Source organism: Macrobrachium rosenbergii, chromosome 3 (genome assembly GCF_040412425.1).
Source record: "Macrobrachium rosenbergii isolate ZJJX-2024 chromosome 3, ASM4041242v1, whole genome shotgun sequence".
Classification (NCBI taxonomy): domain Eukaryota; kingdom Metazoa; phylum Arthropoda; class Malacostraca; order Decapoda; family Palaemonidae; genus Macrobrachium; species Macrobrachium rosenbergii.
Window position 1 is genome coordinate 76,339,177 of NC_089743.1, and position 22,207 is coordinate 76,361,383.

Genomic DNA, 22,207 nt, shown 5'->3' on the forward strand with positions numbered 1-22,207 from the left:
CCTAAGTATTGGTGGGAGCAGGCAGAAAACGAATTGATGTTTCCTGTCAGTCCTGATAGTGGGCAGAACCCTGTCACCTACATTAGCGATGGTGGTACCACTGCGAAATTATAATTTTTGGTCTGCCGTGGTAGGAAGCTGTTAGCTATGTAATTGCTTGGTAAGGCACTTATATAAAATTTTCTATTATAATGTATATCTTCTAATGTTTCAAAATTTATTGTTATTTCAAAATTTATTGTTATTAATTCTACACAATTTTTTTTTGCGCAGAAGTATTCATCTAAATTTTTATCACTACAGTACTTACTTTTGCTACTCATCTAAATTTTTATCACTACAGTACTTACTTTTGCAAAGTTTTCTCCAATTACATTACTTATTTCTTTTGGATCATGTCAAGTCCCAAGTCGAAGGGGTTTTAGTGGTACAAGCACACATTGATAAAAAAGGAAAATATCAAAAGGCATATAACTTGGCATGTCCAGAATTATTCCTTTGCCCTTTCCATACACCTTCAAAGGTATAAAGAAGAACGTCAATGGCGCTTAATAAATCACTAGGGATAATTTAGCTGATAGTAACTATTAAGTACTAGAAATTACCAAATCAACACTCCCATTACCAATCTGGCCCCCATGAGTGTCCAGTAATTTGCCAAGAGATAATCCCACCTATACCATGACCATATCCTGACTTGTGAAATGCATGGTAAGAAAGTTTACAATATATGTTGGAGTTAGGACTAAGTTCACCCCACAAAAACTCTACAATACTAAATTTTACATGTAATAGCTCTTCGGTGAGCTAATCTGAGGTGCCAAAGATATATGGTACATAGTTTATCACTGACTTTGATTTCAAAATGTTTTGGACTAAACTGCTTAGTTCTCAAGCACTCATCCCTCTTGCCTCTTGGCACTACATTATTCACTATTTTCCCCCACACTCATTTGGGTATACAGTAAGGGCAACTTCTAATATTATTTTTTATCATCAAAATATAAAGGAAATGGGGAAGATCTTATGGTAAGAAAAGTAGTCAAATTCTGATGTGATCCACACTGCTAAGTAAGACATTCATTGTAAATCCATTTAGAAGTGTAAGGATAAATAGAAAAGTAACAATTCTGTGTAATTTAGAGGCATAAAATCTGAAGCTGTATGAGTTCCATACCATAAACAATCAGAAATGTTACCACATTTATGAGAAAAGAAACACAAATGTAAATGTAATCATTTGGTCACTCTTACCTGTGTAGTAAATGTTGTGTTAGATACCTCATTAACTAAGGTAAAGGTCACAGAATGATTTCCAGCAGTCATGATGGTAACATTGAAAGCTAGTCTTAATGGAACAGCAGCACCCCCACCAGTTTTAGTTCCAAAATCTAGATGCCGAAGAGCTGTTAAAAAAATACTTTTAATGTAAACATTTGCCTGGAATCAGCAACCTAATAAAATTCATCCTGAATTCTTTAGTTGATTAACTATACAACGTACAATATAGCTGAATGACTGCAGACGTTCAATGATAGTATACTATCATAACAAAATATCAAACCTTGAAGGCCCATTTTTTTGTGAACTCAATACATAGTAACTATAGTTGTGACATGACTGTACCATCTCTTCAGCCTGCAAGTTCAGCTTATTTTACTCCTTAATAAATAAACCTTCATTTTGAACCTTTGATAACAACGATAAGACTGCAACTCAAGATCGTACTTACTAAAGTTAATATGAAAATGTTATAGCTTTAGTCAAACATCTAAAATAACTTTTTTGATAGTTTAGCAAGTGTTTGTCCTCCAAGGAGTTACCCTTATGGTCCTGCCAGGGGCTCCATAAGACAGAACAACCAATATCTAAGAATTTGTTCATAGCTGGTCTTAGCTAGAACACTGCCTGTTGACACAGTGACAGAGTATAGTGGAATCAAGGCAGTAAAACATTTTTCTTAGCCTTCCACTTAATCTTCTCACACTAGATGTGACAACAGTGCATAAGTTGGTCATATTCATCATTACTCTTAGGTCTGCCATGGAAAAAACATTCATCTAGTGTGCTCCTGAATAACCAATTTACTGTATTCATAGAGCCTTATCAACAAGTTGTTGCAGGTATTTGCTGAGGTCCTTAATTTTCAGTATTTAGGCATAACTGTCATATCTGCTAGCTGGTAATCCCTCAAGGTGGGATTCTGGATGAGGCTACTAGGTTATATCATGCATTCTGCACTTCCTTTATGCTGGGACTTATCTTTTTAAATCACAATTATTAGGAATTCTGTTATTTACAATCATTAGTCAATTGTTTTTTCCATTTTACACAGATAATTTCAGTTTTCTATGTAAAGGAACCATGTTACAGCCTAACATTACTACCCCGTGAGGAGGCGACAGCCTCGACTTGCAGTCCCTCAGCGTGCTTAACCCTTAAACGCCTACTGGACGTATCATACGTCGACTAAAATTGTCTGTTGGGTGCCAAGTGGATGTACCGTACGTCGACTACAAAAAATTTCAACCTTCAGTCAAGTCTGACTCGACCGAAATGGTCGAAAAATGCAATTGTAAGCTAAAACTCTTACATTCCAGTAATATTCAGTCATGTACCTTCATTTTGCAACAAACTGGAAGTCTCTAGCACAATATTTCGATTTATGGTGAATTTTTGAAAAAACTTTTTTCTTACGCCCGCGCGGTAACTCAGCCGAAAATTTCATAAATTCTTTCGTCATTTTGTCGTAATTTTTGCACTGTTCTATATTAGCCGTTACATACTGTTCTATATTAGCCGTTACATAAAGTTTTACATGTGAAAATGTTAGCAATTTCATGTACAATACAGCAAAATACAACCCATGGTTGTAGCTTTTATCAGTTTGGAAATATTTTCATATAAACCATGATAACTGCCAAAATTTCAACCTTCAGTCAACTTTGACTCGACCGAAATGGTCAAAAAACGCAATTGTAAGCTAAAACTCTTACATTCTAGTAATATTCAATCATTTACCTTCATTTTGCAACCAATTGGAAGTCTCTAGCACAATATTTTGATTTATGGTGAATTTTTGAAAAAAACTTTTTCCTTACATCCGCGCCAGAAATTCTTTCGTCACGTTGTCATAATGTTTGCACTGTTTTATATTAGTCATTACATAATGTTTTATATATGGAAATGTGTGCAATTTCATGTAGAATACAACAGAAAATAACTCATGGTTGTAGCTTTTATCAGTTTTGAAATATTTTCATATAAATCACGATAACTGCCAAAATTTCAACCTTCGGTCAACTTTAACTCGACCGAAATGGTAAAAAAACGCAATTATAAGCTAAAACTCTTACATTCTAGTAATATTCAATCATGTACCTTCATTTTGCAACAAACTGGAAGTCTCTAGCACAATATTTCGATTTATGGTGAATTTCTGAAAAAAAATTTTTTCCTTACATCTGCGCTGCTGTAACTCGGCCAACATCTCAGAAATTCTTTCGTCATGTTGTCGTAATGTTTGCATCATTTTACATTAGTCGTTACATAAACTTTTATATATATGAAAATGTGCGCAATTTCATGTAGAATACAACAGAAAATAGCTCATGGTTGTAGCTTTTATCAGTTTTGAAATATTTTCACATAAATCACGATAACTGCCAAAATTTCAACCTTCGGTCAATTTTAACTCGATCGAAATGGTAAAAAAACGCAATTGTAAGCTAAAACTCTTACATTCTAGTAATATTCAATCGTTTACCTTCATTTTGCAATAAATTGGAAGTCTCTTGCACAATATTTCGATTTATGGTGAATTTCTGAAAAAATTTTCCTTACGTCTGCGCGGTAACTCGGCTGAACATCTCAGAAATTCTTTCGTCTCGTTGTTGTAACATTTGCACCATTTTATATTAGTCGTTACATAAAGTTTTATATATGAAAATGTGCGCAATTTCATGTACAATACAACAAAAAATAATTCATGGTTGTAGCTTTTATCAGTTTTGAAATATTTTCATATAAATCACGATAAATAGAAAATATTCGACTTTTGGTCAACTTTAACTCGACCTAAATGGTCGAAAACTGCAATTGTAAGCTAAAACACTTACAGTCTAGTAATATTCAATCAATTAGCTTCATTTTTCAACAAACGGAAGTCTCTAGCACAATATTTCGATTTATGGTGAATTTTAAAAAACATTTTTACGTCCGGGCGTTACGAATTCATGCATCATTTCGTGATAATATTTTCTCTGTGTTGCTTTGATCGTTTTAAAAATTTGTTATATACCAAAATCATCGCAATTTAGTGTACAATACAACTAAAAAAAATTAACTCATTAGCTTTAGCCGTTTTGCTTACAGCGTGATTTGTATACAATTATATACGAGTTTTTTTTTTCGCTGTCATATATTCCAATATTTATATATGATAATGATATTTTTTTCATTTCTGATGGTTGCATACTAAACTTCAGGCAATGACAAAAAAAAATGAGCCAAAAATGAACTTTTAATCTTAAAAACTAAGCGTGCAGTGATTTTTTGAAAAAAACTTTTTTTCCGCTTCGGCGCTAACTTACCGAACGCCGCAGGCATACGGGAGACGTTTTTGTAAATAGGGCTTCGGCGTTAAAGGGTTAACTTCAAGGATTAGTTTAAACCAAGTGCCTTTTCATTAACAATTTAGAAATATCTTAAGACAGTTTTATAATACAACAATCCCCCAAGTAAACTTTAATACTGGTGTCTTTTCATATTATACATGATAGAAAATGTATTCAGGCAGACCTACTTTTAGTATGCATTACTCTGCTGGACAGTGACTAACAACCTCCTAGCACGAGGTAGCATATACGTTCCAGTTATGGTTATTGTTCTCAAAATTATAATTTTAATGATATTAGTTACCTGTGTAAAAGTAAAAGCCAAAATTCTGTAGAAGTTAATGACAATGAAGAATACTACTACTCAATATAACTATACAGGTGGTACCTGAAAGTCAATTTGCTAGGCAAATTTCAACTGCCAGCAGACACTCCACACTAATGGAATATTAGTCAGGTAGTCAAATAAACTACAGTAACACCCAGTGTCGCTTATATATGTGGTATTTTAATTTAATTTTGTTTGGCTAGCTTTCATAATTTACTTGCATTAAGCTGGCTTTCATTATGAAATATGCTAGCCTACAAATATCAGAATCCTGTAACTCAAAACTGCAATAACTGTGTCAATGATGATTTAAAATATGGTACCATCCAATATAGTTTATACAGGTGGTACTTTAATTCTGACTAGCTAGGCTGACTTTCATTGTAAAAGTGTACAAGCATGGAAATTCTCCAGTAAATTTTGAAAATATCAATTGCAACAATACTGATAGTTGTCATAATTGAAGATATAGTACCACTCAATACAAGTTTATATATGTGGTATCTTCAATGAGATTTAATAGGTTATCTCTTAACAGAATGTCATAGCCTAAAAAGTTTTGTTATTATTGCAAAACCTCTATATTCATGCATATCAGTCAATACTGTGTTTGGCGGTTAATCATATGTTGAGTTGATCACTTAGATCCTTCTGGAGTAACATGACTGACGGAGGTGCAAACTTTCAGTTTCTACAGTTCTGACTGGTTCTAACACCAAAACAAGTTTGAACTTTTGTCCTGGGTGGTAGCTATTTTAGCTGAAAAACATATTATAAAAGGAAAATCCTCTTTTCCAATACGTGACTGCAGTGAAAATGTCCAGCCCAATGTTGTCCAGAAGTTGTCATCACCTGTCAACATCAAATGTCATCGATTCGTGGCCTCATTAGATCCACAATGAAAACGCCTTCCTGTTACAACAAGAGCCACGTGGCCCCGATGAAATGTCTTTGTGAGTTGCACCATGTTGGAGCAAAACTTTGTCATGTACGTATTTCTTCGTATGGGTTCTACAGTAGATGCTTCTTGTATGGCGTGATTGAATGGCTGTTTTGAAGAGCTTATCAGTGTGCAGAAATTAAAAAATCTCCTAATATGGGATGATGATTGTCTGTGGTGTCATCATTAGCCCTGTCCATATAGGGGTATATAAGCTTCCACAAAATTGATCACTGAAAAGGCAAATAGCAGAAACAGAGGTCGGACAGGCAATGTACCGACACCAGGTGAAGAGTCCCCCCCCCCCGCCTCAAACGGCTTGGTCTCCTATCTCCAGCATTTTTTGTCATACCTGTGATGAGGAGAAGAAGGTAGCCGTTCCTGCCTGTGACGAGGAGAAGCAGCCAGCCCTTCCTGCCCTCCATCTGCAAAATCTCTGGATCCTGGGAGAAACAACATTGGCTGTCCCACCCTGAAGCCACCCTTTTTGGGACATTTTCGAGCCCGATGCCATTGTGACAGCATCATCTCTTCAGCTGAAACCCCAGCTGCCCTTCTGTGATGTCTTCAAGCCTGAAGCCCCTGTGCCAACATCATCTCTCCAGCTAAAGCCCCAGCCATGAGGGATAACTCACCAACTCACCAGTTACGTATTAAGATCACTTTACCTTCCAACCTGTTCCCCCATCTGTAACTGCTTTGATTTTAATGTGTCATGTTGAATGAAATCTGAGGGGAAACAACATTTCATTTTCTTTGTAAATAAGGTTGTGAATGCACATGTTGTAGTGTTGTGAGTTTTTCTTTTTACATTCACTTCCCCTATTTCAATTGCTGGTGTTGAATCTTTGCTGTTTAGAAACTGAAAGAAACTGTAACAATTCTTGGAATCGTAACAACTATAACCACCACAAGCCACAAAAATCTGGGACACCAATACCCACAGGTGATATTTGTAAGGATAACCCCTGGTGTGATTCCTTAATGTCCATCCTTTTGCCAGATGGCAAGTACCTCATCAACTAAAGAAAAACAATGTTTGAGATGGAATATGGAATTTCAGGACAGAACTGCTTCCCAACATGTAATCATGCTTGGTCTCTCCTTTAGTAGGAATTTACTTACTGCCTAAGAAGGTCATCCTCCTTGCTAGCAAGGCAAGTAAAACCAGTGGGATGATTTTTTTCCAGTTTAGTGGAAATTATGGTACTTCCACATTCCTGGAGAACCAATACCCACTTTGGATAACGGCAGCTTTCTGCCATTTCACTTCTATGACAATCTGTAATGGCAGCTTTCTGCCATTTCACTTCTATGACAATCTGCGCAGGCAGAACTTTAGAACTTTTCAATTACTGGAAAATATGAGAAAATGGCAGAGATAAAGCCATTTATTTCTGCTACCCCAGTACAGGTGCTATCCTACTTACGATAGGGTTAGATTCCAAAAAACCCATCGTCTGCTGGAAAAAATGTATCTCAAATATAGCCTAACCTACACTAAGATATTCAGTACCATCTATACATGTATGGTAGCCTAGCCTGCACTATCAAGTACAAGTACTGTATACATATACTGTACAGTAATTGTTAAAATCAGCTAATTCTGGAGGTTCATGCAAATTGACTTATAATTCAATACAAAGAGAAACTGAATAACAAACAATAATTAGCTTAGCCTACACTATGGTCTATTGTATACATATTAATATCGTATTATACAACCATCAACAGAACAAATGTGAATCTCTTCTGTGGATCTTTTAAAAAGTTATGTTTACTTCACTGTGTCCAATAATATTTTATGTATATATTCTCATACTGCTTTTGTATTATATGTTGCAATCAGAGTGCTCAATGCCTTGGTTTGGAAATCGATTATGCTGTAAGTTTACTTCACTGTATTAAATTCAGTTCAGAGCACTTTTCTTGGCTCTAGTTAGCGTAAATGAATCTCCAGATACTTCATTCACTGTATATGGGACAAGGTTATTTTTTGTTATACAAAGTGTTTTTAAGTCGAAATATAACTTAAATACGTCTTGTTGTGAAATTAATTTAGCTATTTTTTTAGTTAATAGATGATGTTGGCTATTGAGGGAATATTTGTTTTGTGTAAAAACAACAAGATTCCGTTTGCTATTTTCACTTAATTTCATCATAATACGAGCTTTACGTATTTATCTTTTATCAGCGTGAAAACAGCAGTAATGTGTTCTTTTATGCCCAGTAGTTTTGATTAAAATACTTTTCTCTCCAATTTTATTTACGGTCAGGTTTCACCCATGTTGCCGATGCACGATAATTAATCACTAGCCACTAGAACATTGTTCTCAGCTTCAGCTACAGCTTGCAGCTTAAACTTAGCAGTATATTTCCTTTCTCCAAAGCGAATATGTAAGGGTATGATGTAAAAATGTGAAAAGCTTATAGGTCACAAATTTATGAATTACAATACACAGTAGATGTTTAATTAATAAGTGTGGCAGAAAAACATTCTGAAAAACCTTGAAAGGATGCTTGGCTGTTATCTGACTCGTTTCCTAATTAAGTAAAACTGCTACAACAGGTATTCTCACCATGTGGGAACTCACCACATGACTTCGTGAGTTTGTTCACAGGAAATGTCCAGGTTCCAGTGTAGGCGTGTGTATGTGCGTTTCTTTTGGGCAGAATCCCAGGGTGTGAAGGGATTAGTTATGAGAAAAATTATCATCTGAAGACCAACACTGAACATTATTAAAAGTCTCCAGTAAAGGCTCTGTGGTTTGAGACCTATTGATTAAGACTGTGAACATTGCTGTTTGGAGGTAGGAACCACATTTGATTTCCCAAACTGTAGATTGCTTTTTTGATTTATTATATTGTGTACTTTATAAGTAACATGGGAGGAATTCCCATATCTTTATTTTAAAGCATTTTGTTTAATAAGGGATTTATTTGACTTCTTCAGATGTTTCACGGAGAAAGAGGTTAAATATGTACTCACTAGGAATGTTTTGGACTTTGACTTATTTTCACCTATTTTATTTTATTTCATCTCTTATTTCTTGCAATCTAGTTATGTTAGATTTTGTCAAATAAATTATTTTGGGTAAATCTTGTTTCACTGCAGAGAGAGAGAGAGAGAGAGAGAGAGAGAGAGAGAGAGAGAGAGCACAAATATTCACTACCAGTAGCCTTTTGATGAAGTCACTATCAAGATACCAATAGATGGGTCTTCTCAACTTTTTAGAAACAGGTAAGCAATGAAATTTCCTCTCGACTGGGTAACAAATGTATCAGTCCTATTCTACTTATCGTCATTTGTAACATAACTATGGTAATTATTTACTACCGTACGGTGGTTGAAATACAAGCAAAACAGCTGTTGTTATCCAATTCAGTTTCTTGTTCGGCTGTTTATGGCTGTACACATTTACACAGGAGTATAACATTACTAACAATACTTTTATAATTCTCTTTTGCTTTTTTAAGTAGATGGGATAAAGAGATGGAGGAGAAGTTGGTCAATTGTAATTTGGTCTCTCTCGCTGCCTGACTGTACACTACTGCCTGTGCCCGCGCAAAATTTAAAAATATTCTCTAAATATTGTCGTGTCGGTATTCATTGCTAATGCCATCGCAAAATTGAATTATCGTATGGTGAATTATCGAAACTCAAGCACTACCTGTATTTGACAATTCCACAAAGGAATGGGCAAAACTTGTCCTTCCATTTGAACAAAAAGAAGATCCCATTTAATGTGGCTACCCAGGGGTTTTGTGCTACTATGGGCAAAATCTCAAATGGGACAGCCCTTTAGTTCCATTAAAGGTTCCACCTCCTTTCTATCCTAACCTCGTCCACTATAGTGCAAATGACAACCAGGGAGTTCCCCGAATCTTCTGAGAGTGCTCTGGCTGTAGTTGCACAAACCTTAATGTAGACCCTATGGGAGTACTCTACAATTTTAGAGAGTAATGCCCCATGGCCGAAAAAGAAGCACTGGCAGGCTCCAACATGTTTCGCCCCAGTGTCATCCTGCTGTTGTGTTACATTCCCCCCACCTTGATCTCTTTGGGGATTCTTTTGTTACAAATCTCACTGGATGACCCCTTCAATTGTAGTGCCTACTTTTCTGAAAAAGATGGAACCTGGAAAGCTATATTCCCAAGAGATGCTCTCAACTTACCCCAAACCCAAGAACCCTTGATGCAACCTGGAACCACATAAACCTCCAGTCATCCCTAGGAATTCCTCAGCATCAGAAGAAGGAGCAACAACATCCTTTTTGAGAAATACACAGGCTTGCCTATCATGGAAAAGGAAAAGCAACTGCCACAATAGACACTAAGGGCAAAGAAGAGGTAGAGCTCATTATGACTCACCAGATAGGAGGTCACCTTCTACAGCAGTATATGCAGTGGAAGTTCTCCCCTTGGGGACACAGCATCATCTCCAGTGGGCTGGGTGGCAATGATCCCATTCTGTCCCCTACCCACCCCCACCCCTCACCCCTGAAGAAGTATGTGTAGAAGGCTCTTCTGAAAGGGATCACAAAGAAAGACATGTTCATTTGTCATCATGCACATCTCTTCGGTGTACCTAAGAAAAACTCTTCCAAATGGAGAATGAGCCCTGACCTGTAAAAGCTCAATGAGAGAGAGTTCTACCAGCAACCTACTGAGGCAGCCACTAGAGAAAAATGCTTACAGAACCTGCAACAAGAAAGCAAAAGGTTAAAGTCAAAAGGTTTCCTGATTAACTGGGACAAGTACTCCTGCCTCACACTCAACTGATGTTTTTTGTAGCTGGGATCTCCAAATACACTTCTTGGCTGGTTGTCTCTTACCATCCAGAGGTCACATCAATTTCCTGGAACTGAAGCCTCTCTTCCTAACTCTCAGAAAATGGAAGCTGCCAAAGAAGACATACATCTTGTTGATCCTAAACAACATGACACAGATGGAATTTATCAGAAAGTGCATACTGTCTTTCCTATAGATGGCTTCAATCCATTACACGTGGTCGCTCAATGTGCCAACTGTTCCCTGACAAGGTAGATAGTGTCTCCAACTAAGTGACTGCCAACCTGTTTCCACATCTAGAAGTGGACTAGTTGCTATATGAGAGAACCAGCAACTTCCAATGTACTGTACCTAGACATTCCAGCAATAGCAAGAGATGCATTTCTACAAGACTGGAACACAAGAAGAGCAATCTACTTATTCCCTCCACTGTCCCAGATTTTTGCAGTTGAACAGACTGTTCACCTTCAGAGAAATCACCTACCTAGTGAACTAAATTGGCCCAAAGATCACTGGTATGCTACCTTAAAACACTGTCATCTGTTGATCTACCCCAGACTGTAAGAGGGGAAAGTCATCTACACTTGTATCTTATTAAGCTGACACCTTCATGTATGGATTTTCTAAATCCACACTATACTGTGAAAATCATGCATCAAACATTGCTAGATGTCCAGTACAGAAACTACAGACTTCATCTATCTGGCAATACCACTTTGTATGGCAAATATGCTGGATGACCTTCACACAGAAAGCTGGGTCAACATTGATTCAAAAATTCTAAAATTTGTGTGCTCTACCTGCTTGAAGACATGCACCTTACCACTAACACAATGATAGTGTAGAAGGCTGCTCTGCCACAGCCCATGCTCAAGGGTTTGGCATAGACCCAATACTAAAGTCTTCAGCTCCACCCTGTGGGGTTTTGCACTGCAAAGACCTGCTCCTGTAAGGCTCTTATTCCTTTGTCCTTGGATAATGGTTATCAGTTCTGGTTATTGCCTCAATCAAATGGTCTCAAACAACCACAACCTGTCTGCTCCAGAAGGTAGATTTCTGGACTACCTTTGTGTCAGGAGCCAGGATCAGTGAACTCAGCTCTCCCATATGGAAAATTCATCACCCAAACAACTAGCCACCTTTTGCTGTTGTTCCTTGGGCCATCCTTCCTGACCAAAAATGAGGATCTGCTGAGGAAAATCCTCTATTCTGATCTAATAAAATATTGTGCCTGGTAAGGTCACTTCAGATATCTCCATGTCACAGCTAGCATCCCAGATGGTCCTACTTTTCTTACCCTATTGCTACTTGTCAGAGGGAGTTGTTATCCTGCATCACACCCTGACATATTTAGGTAAGTCACCTAAGAAACATACATGTAACACATACATAGGCTCTTTCTCAATCCTTAATCATTCTGAAGTGAACTCCTGAATAAAAAAAAAAGGTTGGTAATCACTCATGTGACTTTACCATGGACCAGTTTTTTACCTGGGTTTTTGGGGTTCCTTAAACAGGTAGCTATGCCATTTCATCACCTGTACTTTCTTTTACATGCTCTTTTGAGGATGAACAAGCTAAGCTATTAAAAACACATTTTGACATGAGAAAAATCTATTTTTCATGGCTACTGTGAGTCCTCAAACCCACCTGCTTTCCCTGATGAAAAGGCATGGGAATCTGTGGTGGGGGCTTTCTTTCACAAACCTGGCAAGTAGCAGTGAACATAAGCAACTTGTGTACTGTTGCCATATCTGTGTGAGAAGGGTGAATGGAAAGACCATAGGATAGAGCTCTCTTGCTTAACTCTTATCGCTATCAAATCAAAGGCACTGTTCTGGCTAAGACTAACTATGAGAGAATTCTTTGGTATTGGTTGGTCAGCCTTATGGAGTCTCTGTTAAAAAAAATACTGTAAAACATACTTAGGTGAGCATATGACTACTTTTTAATATCTTCTGTATAATGATTTGCACGAACACAAATGTTTGAAATATAATGTGTACCAGTTAAAATGAAAGACCTATATAACATAAGTCCACAAACTCAAGACTCTTGTAAGAGTTAACATTCATGGCATATCCAACAGTCCTAACCTTATACTACACCACCTTCATTCTGCTCTAGAAAATATTTATTTCAGCCCCTGGCACTAAAACTATATTGAAAGTTCTGTAGCCTGAAATACTTACGAATGAGAGTGCCACCAGAGTAAGTTGCAGTAAGATTTGCCGACCACGGTGGATTAGGGGCTGAAGGAAACTGGATCACCACTTCAAAACCATTTGTCCATGATAAGCAAAGGCAAGTTCCAGTGGCATTCCATGTATTTGTAACAACTGGCACAACATGAATCAAAGTAGCAATCCCCACCTGGCAATTGTATAATTATTAAGGACCCATACTTCTCACGAGGGCTTTTGGAACAGGCCACGAGAAAACATCTACATTTCACAAGATAATAGGAAACACCGAAAACACGCATGATATACAATGTGGGTGGTCATAATGTACCACTTATTATAGATATAAAAAGTCTATACAGAAGCATGATATTTCTGCCTTGGTAATTAAATAACATATTTCTATGAAGTGAATGATACAATAAATAATCAATATGGGCTCCAAAGGTGAGAATTGAGAAAATATCATATGCTCAATGTTTACATCACACATACAATGAATAAATGACAGAAGAACATACTTAGGTCATCAGAAGTTTGAACAATACCCATACTTGAAAATAGTTTCTCTTGAAACATGAAACATCAAGAAACCTAATCAAAGTCAACATACAGGAAAGTTACAGAAAGTGTGCTTTGTCTGTAAAATATGCTAGCTGTTAAAAAGACAGAAAAAGAAGAAAATAGTTATACAGTACTTAAAATATAAAATAAAAAATGACATATTAATACGTACAAAATGAACTGACTTTCACATATGAAAATTCAATATACTTAAACTTAAAACAAATGGAAATTTCTTCACTTTAATGAATTTGCTCTTTGCTACAGACAATAAAAATATTTTATTTTTGCACTAAAGTGCATTATGCAAGGTTTTATTATAGCTGACACGAGTAACTCGTCTAAAAGCCAATTATTAATAAAGAATCGTATGAACATTTAGTGGCTAAACCTTGTAGACCATGAGACACAAACTTAAGTCCAGGGGTAACTCTTGGATTTTAATTTAATCTGGCTTACAAAATGCATACTACTGATGTCCTTTGTAATTACACATTTTAAGGTCTACTTTGGGTTATAAGAAAAATAAATACTTGCATGTAAAACAATAACAGATGTACTAGTACAGGCAATCCCCAGTTATTGGCGGCCTCAGTTATCAGCGATCCAGTTCTTCGGTGCTTCTCTAGCGATGATGATAACTAGATTTTCAGTGCCGATCTCCGCTTATCAGCGCTGTTATCATCGATTTTCGGTTATCGTCATGCTGTCGGGAACGGAACCCCGGCCGATAATTGGGGACTGCCTGTACATACTTTATTTATAAATTTAAATAAATGATGAATTTGATATTAGAATACAGAATTCTAAGATATACTTAGCATTTAAATTCAAAGTGCATGAAACTAAAAATAAATTTAAATCTTACCCAGTTTAATGCATTGGTCGCATTCCCAGTAACATTATAATCTCCAGTTGCATTGTATAGTACAGGCACATTCCACACATAATTTGTTGCATCTGCAAAAAATATGGTAGCAATGAAGTTCTCATCAGCTTTAAGTTAAATTCAAAAATACCCACAATAATTAAGAAATGATAAACTGTTTTAGAGAAACTCTGTGAGAACTAATCTGACTCTAAAACATCATTAGCATGGCAAAATACTGTAATACAAAGCACATAACAGTTGAGTGAGTGAGGCACGCAACCAGTGAAAGACAATCCCTTGTTCACTCTCAAACTCTCCAATAATCATATATGAACCTGCATCACAAGTTGGAGTCTAAAACAAATAGAGAGGACAAGAAGGGGACCTTCTTTTTGAAAAGTATTTGGCACAGTATTTATGATTACAAAAATTCCAAATATCTTACCTACTCCTATGCAGGTAAAAATTACTGCTTTAAAATCGACCTAAATGCACACTGGGGACCTATTCATAGGTACAGAAATTTCTATTCTTACTCCTCCTTACAGGAAAATTAACTTTATGTTCCAGGGGTCAGAACACATCACATCTATACCTGTATATTTGTAATTTTTTTATTGTATGAGGTATTTTGAATACATTATATTAACTTTCAAGCTAGTTTTCTTTGAATTTTGAAGCAGGCTATGTTCAAACTGTATTTTTAGCAAGTAAAGAAAACCAACAATTTTAGGCTAGGAACAAAGCCTTGGCATTAACAAAAGTGTAAACGCATATGCGAATATTTTCTAGTAAACCTTTATCTTTGAAGTGGTTAAGAAATATAAAACAACCTTGTCTATTAAGAAAATAGAAATATTCTTACTACAAATTAGAAATTAATATTTTCAAGATTATTTCCTTGTCTCTACACACTGTAGACCAATGTTCCAGCTGGTTCATGTTGAAGCCACTCCAGTGGTTACATTACACTGGCCCTGCCCACCCATATATAAGTGGATGCATTTTAGCTACAGTAATAGTTTCATAAATATTTATCTTTTCAGCACTGAGGCCCAAAAATAATCAGATAGGCATATTTAAAGTTTATACTTACCACGCAAGCAAAATCAGTGTTATGAAAATTTAAACAAAACTTTATTTTAACATTTGAACCTAGGTTTGCTGAATTTTTTTGTCAAACTCATTGGTGCTGGATGAATGAAAGTTTTGGAAATGTTTTGTTGGTGTTATTCCAAAATTTGGCTATACATAATATTTCCTTGGTTTTTATATATATAATTATATGATAGCTTTTACTTTTATGACACATACTATGGCCTTATTATAAAAGTGTTTTTGCATTTGAATAAAAGATAAATGTACAGCATGTTAATTGCCAGTTAGCGAATTCTGAATGAAATCCTTTGCAGTCAAGTAGCACCACTTATGAGCATGGCTGTACATAGCTTTGGGTTAAACATAAAAAGTACAAATAATTCATACTTTATATATTTATTTAACAAATACTAACATGTGCCAGCCTGATAAAATGAGATTATGATGTCAAAAATATTACACAGTAAATTTGAAGCAGACACTACTTCATATATATTTTGCTCATGTTTAGTCCATTTTAATTAGAGGATCTACTTGAAGTAGTTTATTTCACTGGACTACATTTCCTCATATAGATTTCTAAATAGTGTTTAAATTTACACTTATATAAGAGATCTGCTTACCTACCTTCTATTGAAAGAGTAAAATTTTGACAGTACCTGTACAAACATCAGGCTGCATTATCAGAATTATAGTACAGCAATATATTTTCTCCAGAATAGTAGCCCTTATCCAAAGGGTAAACAACCAGTACAGTAATGCTGAGTAAATATACTTGCCAATGCCCAATATTTTCACCTAAATTTTATGGCAAGATGAAAAATCTTACAAATTATGTTAAATAAGAAACTACAGTATTCTATTCTTCCTGTGCTCTCCAAACTTGCAAACAACTTATTTTTAAACCACTATATAATTATGTGGAGTCCAAAGGACCATTAACCATTAGCTACTAGTCAATAGGAAGCACTTAAGATACCAGTGATGCTCTTCTTGATTTGACATGCCATATACAAAAAACCTTGATAAGGGTTTTTGAGTGTAGTTGTCCATATAGATTTTAGTGCTGCTTTTATTTAGTAAATCACATGGCACTTATTTTTAAATTTCAGAATCTTAGTGCGAGTGGATATGTTTTAGGGTTACTTCAAGAAGAGATCTTTAGCGAACCAAGATAGTGTTCTTGGTCTGCTGTTATTTTTAGCACATATAATATATACAAATGATATGGCTGTCACCCTGGAAAACTAAGTGTTCAGTATGCTGATGCGGGAGTGCTAGAGTCTCCACCTATGAGAAATGAAGCTGCCCTCAATCTCAGTCATGGCATGGAAAAGATTAGTGAATTTGTAGTTGGTGGGGTATGAGGCTGAGCTCCAGTAAAAAACTAAAACACTTTTGATCAGTAGATCTCATACTGATTTTCCACCCCCATCCTCCATCATCCCCCTTCAGATGGATGGGACTCTGCTGAATGAATCTGAAGCTTTCACTATACTTGGTGTAACTTTTGACTCACATCTTACTTTCGAGACACATCCAATGAATGTGTCAGCAAATGTCGCATGGAAATTAGGTACTGTATTATATGCAAGGCTTCATATACTTATTAACAGTGACAAAATCAATGCAGTCTGTTTTAGGTCATCTGCTCTTCTGTCAGGCTTAGCAGTTGCTTTATTGGGACAATCATTTGCCAATTGTTCCCTTGACGAGTTGTTGCCTATTATATTTGTGTTTTTTCTTTGTGGAAGGAGTTGACGTTTGTCTTGGTGACTTTGACAACATCAGTCAGGTCCAGGTCAGCAGCAAGTCAGGTTTACAACAGCAGAGAATCGGTTTCTTGGCAGCAGAGCAGCAGGGAGTCCTTTGGATGGGTGACAGGTATTGCCTACCTGTTGTCTTTGGCGGGAGGTGGAGGACCTCTTTGTCTGTTAGTGTGATGTCTTCCCTGATGGCAGCATGAGGATGTTTCGATGGTTCTCCTGTTGTTGGTCATCTGTGTGAGTACTAGTTCCTTCAGAAGCAAATGGCTGTCTCGACGACTCGATCAGGGTTATCTGCTTGGTGGGTGTGTTCCTGTTACGCAGCCAGTGGCTGTCTCGATGCCTCAACCGTGTTCGTCTGTTTGTTTGCATCCTCGTTGACAGTGGTGACTGCCTCAACAGCTCTTAGGAGTTTGTCTGTTTGTGGCTGTTTGTCTTGTGTGTTCATTTTACTATTACTGTATTATGCTGCCTGCTTTTACATTTGTTGTAAGCTTTATTTTACACTTTTTTCATTAATTTATAATGCTGTGTTTTTGTGCGTATTATGCTGCCTGGCTTTGTGTTTACTATAACATGCATTCTACTGTCTGGTTTTGTATTGACCATAACATGTATTTTACTGATTTTGCATTTATGCTGTGGCTTTACTTATGATGTTTTTTTTTATGGTCATGCTGCTTATGAATTATTTATTGAGTTTAAACTATCTAATTGGGTTTTTACTGATGCTGCTTTGTTATTATTAATTCATTATATATAATCTTTATTTGATTTGTTTGTAAGTGGACCTGACTCACGTGTACACTTGCATATAATAAATTAATCTTAAGGCTGTATTTTGTGGTTTTGTTCTGCTCCTTCTTTGCTTGTTGCCTTTCGTCAGTCATTCCAGCCCATTTCATGTTTTTATTTTGAACCTGCTGGTCTCTAAGTGACAAGACCATAATATTTTCCTTTACTATAATGCTGTTCTCTGGTGTGGATGCCTGCTTTTGCCAGAGATTTCTCTCTCTCTGATAAGGTGGTTTATGGTGGTAGGTTTCTGTTTCCTAACACTAGCATTTGTGACTTGAACCTTTGACAGATGGTCTCTCGTTAGTCACTTTTCCTACGTTGTATTTTAACAGCTCTTTCACATTTACAAGTGATCCCTGATCCTCTTTTCCTGTTGAGAGTGACTGGATTTTCCGAACAGCAGCACCAATATGCAGTAAATGCGCCTCCCTGTCAAACTTCTCAGTTCCTGAGGTCTTTTATTCCTCACATCATTGGACTTTGGAACAGTTTCCCTGAGGATGTGGTGTAATTAGAATCTCAAAAGTTCAAGCGAAGATTTAATGCATTACTACCCTAAAACAATTCACATTGTATTTTAATAGTTTACTTACATTTTTATATATTTATTAATTTATTTTCTTTTTCAATAACTGATCTCAGCTTTCTGTATTTCCTACTATCTTCTGTAACTTCTTTCAAATAAACACCATATTCTTTGGAAGTTTGCATTTCAAGTCAATGGCCCTTGTAGGCTTGTTCCATATGAATAGGGTTTTATCTTCTGGGAACTTCCAAGGGTAGAAGACTCCTAATAGTGATCATCCTTATCCCTCATCTTCAATAACTTGAGGAAATACAATTAACTCACTGTACACATGGTTAGGGTGGTAAAGGAGGTTAAAAAGTCCCAGTCAAGTGAGATGCTGCCCACTTAGGTTATAATGTATCCCTGCAAGTAAGAAACGAGGGACCCATCAAGCCAGGTAGGATAAGCACCCTATATGAGCTTACCTTACGTTTTGTAGAAAACATGCTAATACCAATGTCACATTTTTTTTACTTTTCTCTTTTGTCGGTGTGATTTTAAGACTACATAGAAAGCCCCAGCTTCACAATATGGACCATCCATAACTGTTAGAGAGAGGGTTGGGGAATAAGAAAGCCAGCAGTTTGCCCAACAATAATAGTCAATATGCACACTACACAAGAGAGGCAGTTGTAAAAACATATATGCTTCATGTGTCTGTTGAATAGGCAATTTGTTATACTTTCACCCATATCCTTTAATTATGTTGCCTATGGATGACACTTGCATTAGGAGCATCAATCTGGAAATACTTTTGCCAAAATCTTAAGAGTTGACTATAAAGCATTGGTATATATTACGCCAGTTTAACAAAGTAACTTATGAAGGACAATACTGTCTCATAAGAGACACTGTTTTTGGGCAAAATCTAATAAAAGTCACAGAAAACTACAGTTAAGTTTTCCTGTGTCAAAATTTGTATAAACTTAATTGATAGTAACATTCAAGACAGCCCACCACAAACCAGACAAATTGTTAAGATGATAAAAAATATCACTGAATTGGAAGATTATGCAGCAATCTCACAAAACAATATCTTTTTTTTTTTTAAACATGATACCCTGACATGAGGAGAAATTTGTAACTAAACTGGATTAAAATGAAGAATAAAAGTTAGTTACTTAAAACATAGGCAATTATTTAATGACTAAAGTATTAAAAAAGAAAAGCAGACTTAAAAATACATTATACATTGCAATGTACTACTATGAGGGTGCACAAGAATGAAACGAGAAACAGAATTTGGAAAGGCACTCACACTAACTTTCCCTTCCTCAGACAGTTCTCCAAGAATAGAAATCCCTCAATGCATCTACATGTTCATGTAAAACATGAGGCAGTTTTAAGAAATACCTTTAAAATTTGTAAGACTTGACAAAAAGAAAAGTATACTTACTGTCTTTATAGTGATATTGAGTTACTGGCCCAAGATTCAAGGAGACAAACACTGGAGAACCCTACAATATAAAATTAGAATGAATATATATATAAATATAATCACACAAAAAGACTAACAATTAGATGCCAAAAATATGTACTGAACTATTTTTCAACATTGTGATCCTAATGTAAACAAATACAGTATTTGGAAACTGTATTCATATATAAATGTCAACCAATCCCTCATCATGGCCACTTCTTAGGGTAACTTCCTACCAATGATTAAACAAAAACCATTAAACCCCCCTATTAAAAGCATAAGCTATCACACCACTAGTCTCATGCTTCGGTTCAAAGGTTTAGTGGTAACTGTATGCATTCTTGAAACTGATGCCCATGATCCTACTACTAAACAGGGTGAAAAATTCTAACGCCTACTGTCACCTAAAGAGGCTAAGAATCCCATATCTCTCATGTTCCCTACTCAGTGTTTTGTTTTGGTCTTCAAGTGTGGTCAGCCCATTTGCACTAATTTATATTTTTGTTTTCTTTTGTTTTACAGTGCTCAAATCCCTCCATCTTCAGCCTCTGCTACAGTGTTTACTGCTTCCTTGTGACAATTCTTCCAAAATTTGTGTGTAATGGTTAGTTGTTACTGTTTGAAACAGTTCTAGTTTATGTCAAATCCAATAAGTAGTCCTGCCATGATGAGTATTTTGCTTTAGTCTTCAAGTGCTGTCAGCCTGTCAGCCCATTTGCACTCTAATTTCTTCTTTCCTTTTTATTTGTTTTTCAAAGTGTTATTTAATAAAAGGATACGCTATTGCCTCACTAGTGTCACGCTTCAGTTGAAGGGTTTAGTGGTAACTATGTATATACATTCTTGAAACAGATGCCAATGATCCTCCAAATCGCTTACTCTTGTTCAATTTTGAACAAATTAAGAATTGTTTCTATGAGACAACAAAAGAGATAAACAAATCTAGACTTCCATTCATTTTACATCAGTCATACACAATAAAATAAGATATGGCAAGTATATTTGTTTTGGCAGCTCCAACATGTTATGTTGTCTGCATCATAATCATAAACATTTTCAAGCTAGGTTTCCTTTTACAGGGTTAAACAAGCAAGTACTCTCACCACTCTCTTCTATCTTGAGCACTATCTGCCTGAATTCCTATTTGGACAGTCGTTATCTATACCTAGGCCCTTTCTCCATAATGTTCTATGACTTCCCACTGGTCCTTCTCCTGCTTCCTCCATATCTGCTACTTCTCTAACAGGCTGATTCTCTCCCCATCTCTTCTATTGTGATCCCCAGACTACTGCAATCTTTGAGATCTTATTCTGTTTACCAGTCCCTGAAAACCACAATTCTTATCACCTTCTTGATTAATAAAATTTTCCTAAGACACTTGTACCATGAGTCACAGCATTTTCTTTTAATGCAATTTTCCTAAGACACTCCTACCATGAATCACAGCATTTTCTTTGTAAGTGCAAGTGTCTTTGCAATATACATAATAACAGGCCTGGTGTATGTCATATATTTCTGCTATGTTTATTGATGAAATGCAGTGCTTCTTTTACTACCATTTGACATGAACACACATTGATATGGAAAATTCAAACAAGGCTATATAGTCTGCATGAAAAATAAGTTTTGTGTTATCAAATACCATTTGATTTCACTATAGTCTACCAATCATATATCAGACTAAATTTTAATTTCAATGGGAAAATATATGGTTAATATGCTCTGATGAAAAAAGTACAGCATAAAGCAGTAATAAAACATACATATATAATCTAAATTATCAAATGATAAATATATATATGCATAATCAGTTAAAGAAAAATAAAACATAAATAAATACATAAACAATGAAAATATGCATCACACTTTAGAGTACCAATACAGCCTCTTTTAAAATTGGGAGTACCAACACCCCTAACTGATAGAAAATTGTTCCACAAGTCCTCTGGTACTGGATAATATAACATAATGATACCACATCACAATGTGGATACTTATGCTCCTCAAAACAAGAAGCATGCACTAATTTTAAAGGCATAAACACAAAAGGTGAAGCAAAAATAAGACCAAAATAAATTTCAAAGGATGGTCTTAATATAAATACCATCAAGGGAAAAGAAACCAGCACTTCAAGAAATCTAATTTTATATGGAGACAAATGAAGATACACAATTATACACATTATACCAATCATAAAATGTGAAATCTGAGGCATATGGTATAGAAGTAATAAAGCCTTCTTTGTAAACATAAGAGTCATTGTG

The 22,207-nt window shown here is 35.9% G+C and overlaps 1 protein-coding gene across 2 annotated transcripts in view; it reads right to left on the reverse strand.

Annotated features, from left to right (window-relative positions):
• Positions 1–22,207, reverse strand: part of LOC136825907 (polycystin family receptor for egg jelly-like) — a 237,431-nt gene that overhangs the window by 129,870 nt on the left and 85,354 nt on the right. For both annotated transcript variants that reach the window (XM_067082800.1, XM_067082799.1), the window contains exons 12-15: positions 19,920–19,980; positions 14,291–14,382; positions 12,868–13,048; positions 1,255–1,406 (exon numbers count right to left, since the gene is read on the reverse strand). In XM_067082800.1, coding sequence (XP_066938901.1) covers positions 1,255–1,406; positions 12,868–13,048; positions 14,291–14,382; positions 19,920–19,980 — 486 coding nt within the window. The remainder of the gene's footprint in view (positions 1–1,254; positions 1,407–12,867; positions 13,049–14,290; positions 14,383–19,919; positions 19,981–22,207) is intronic.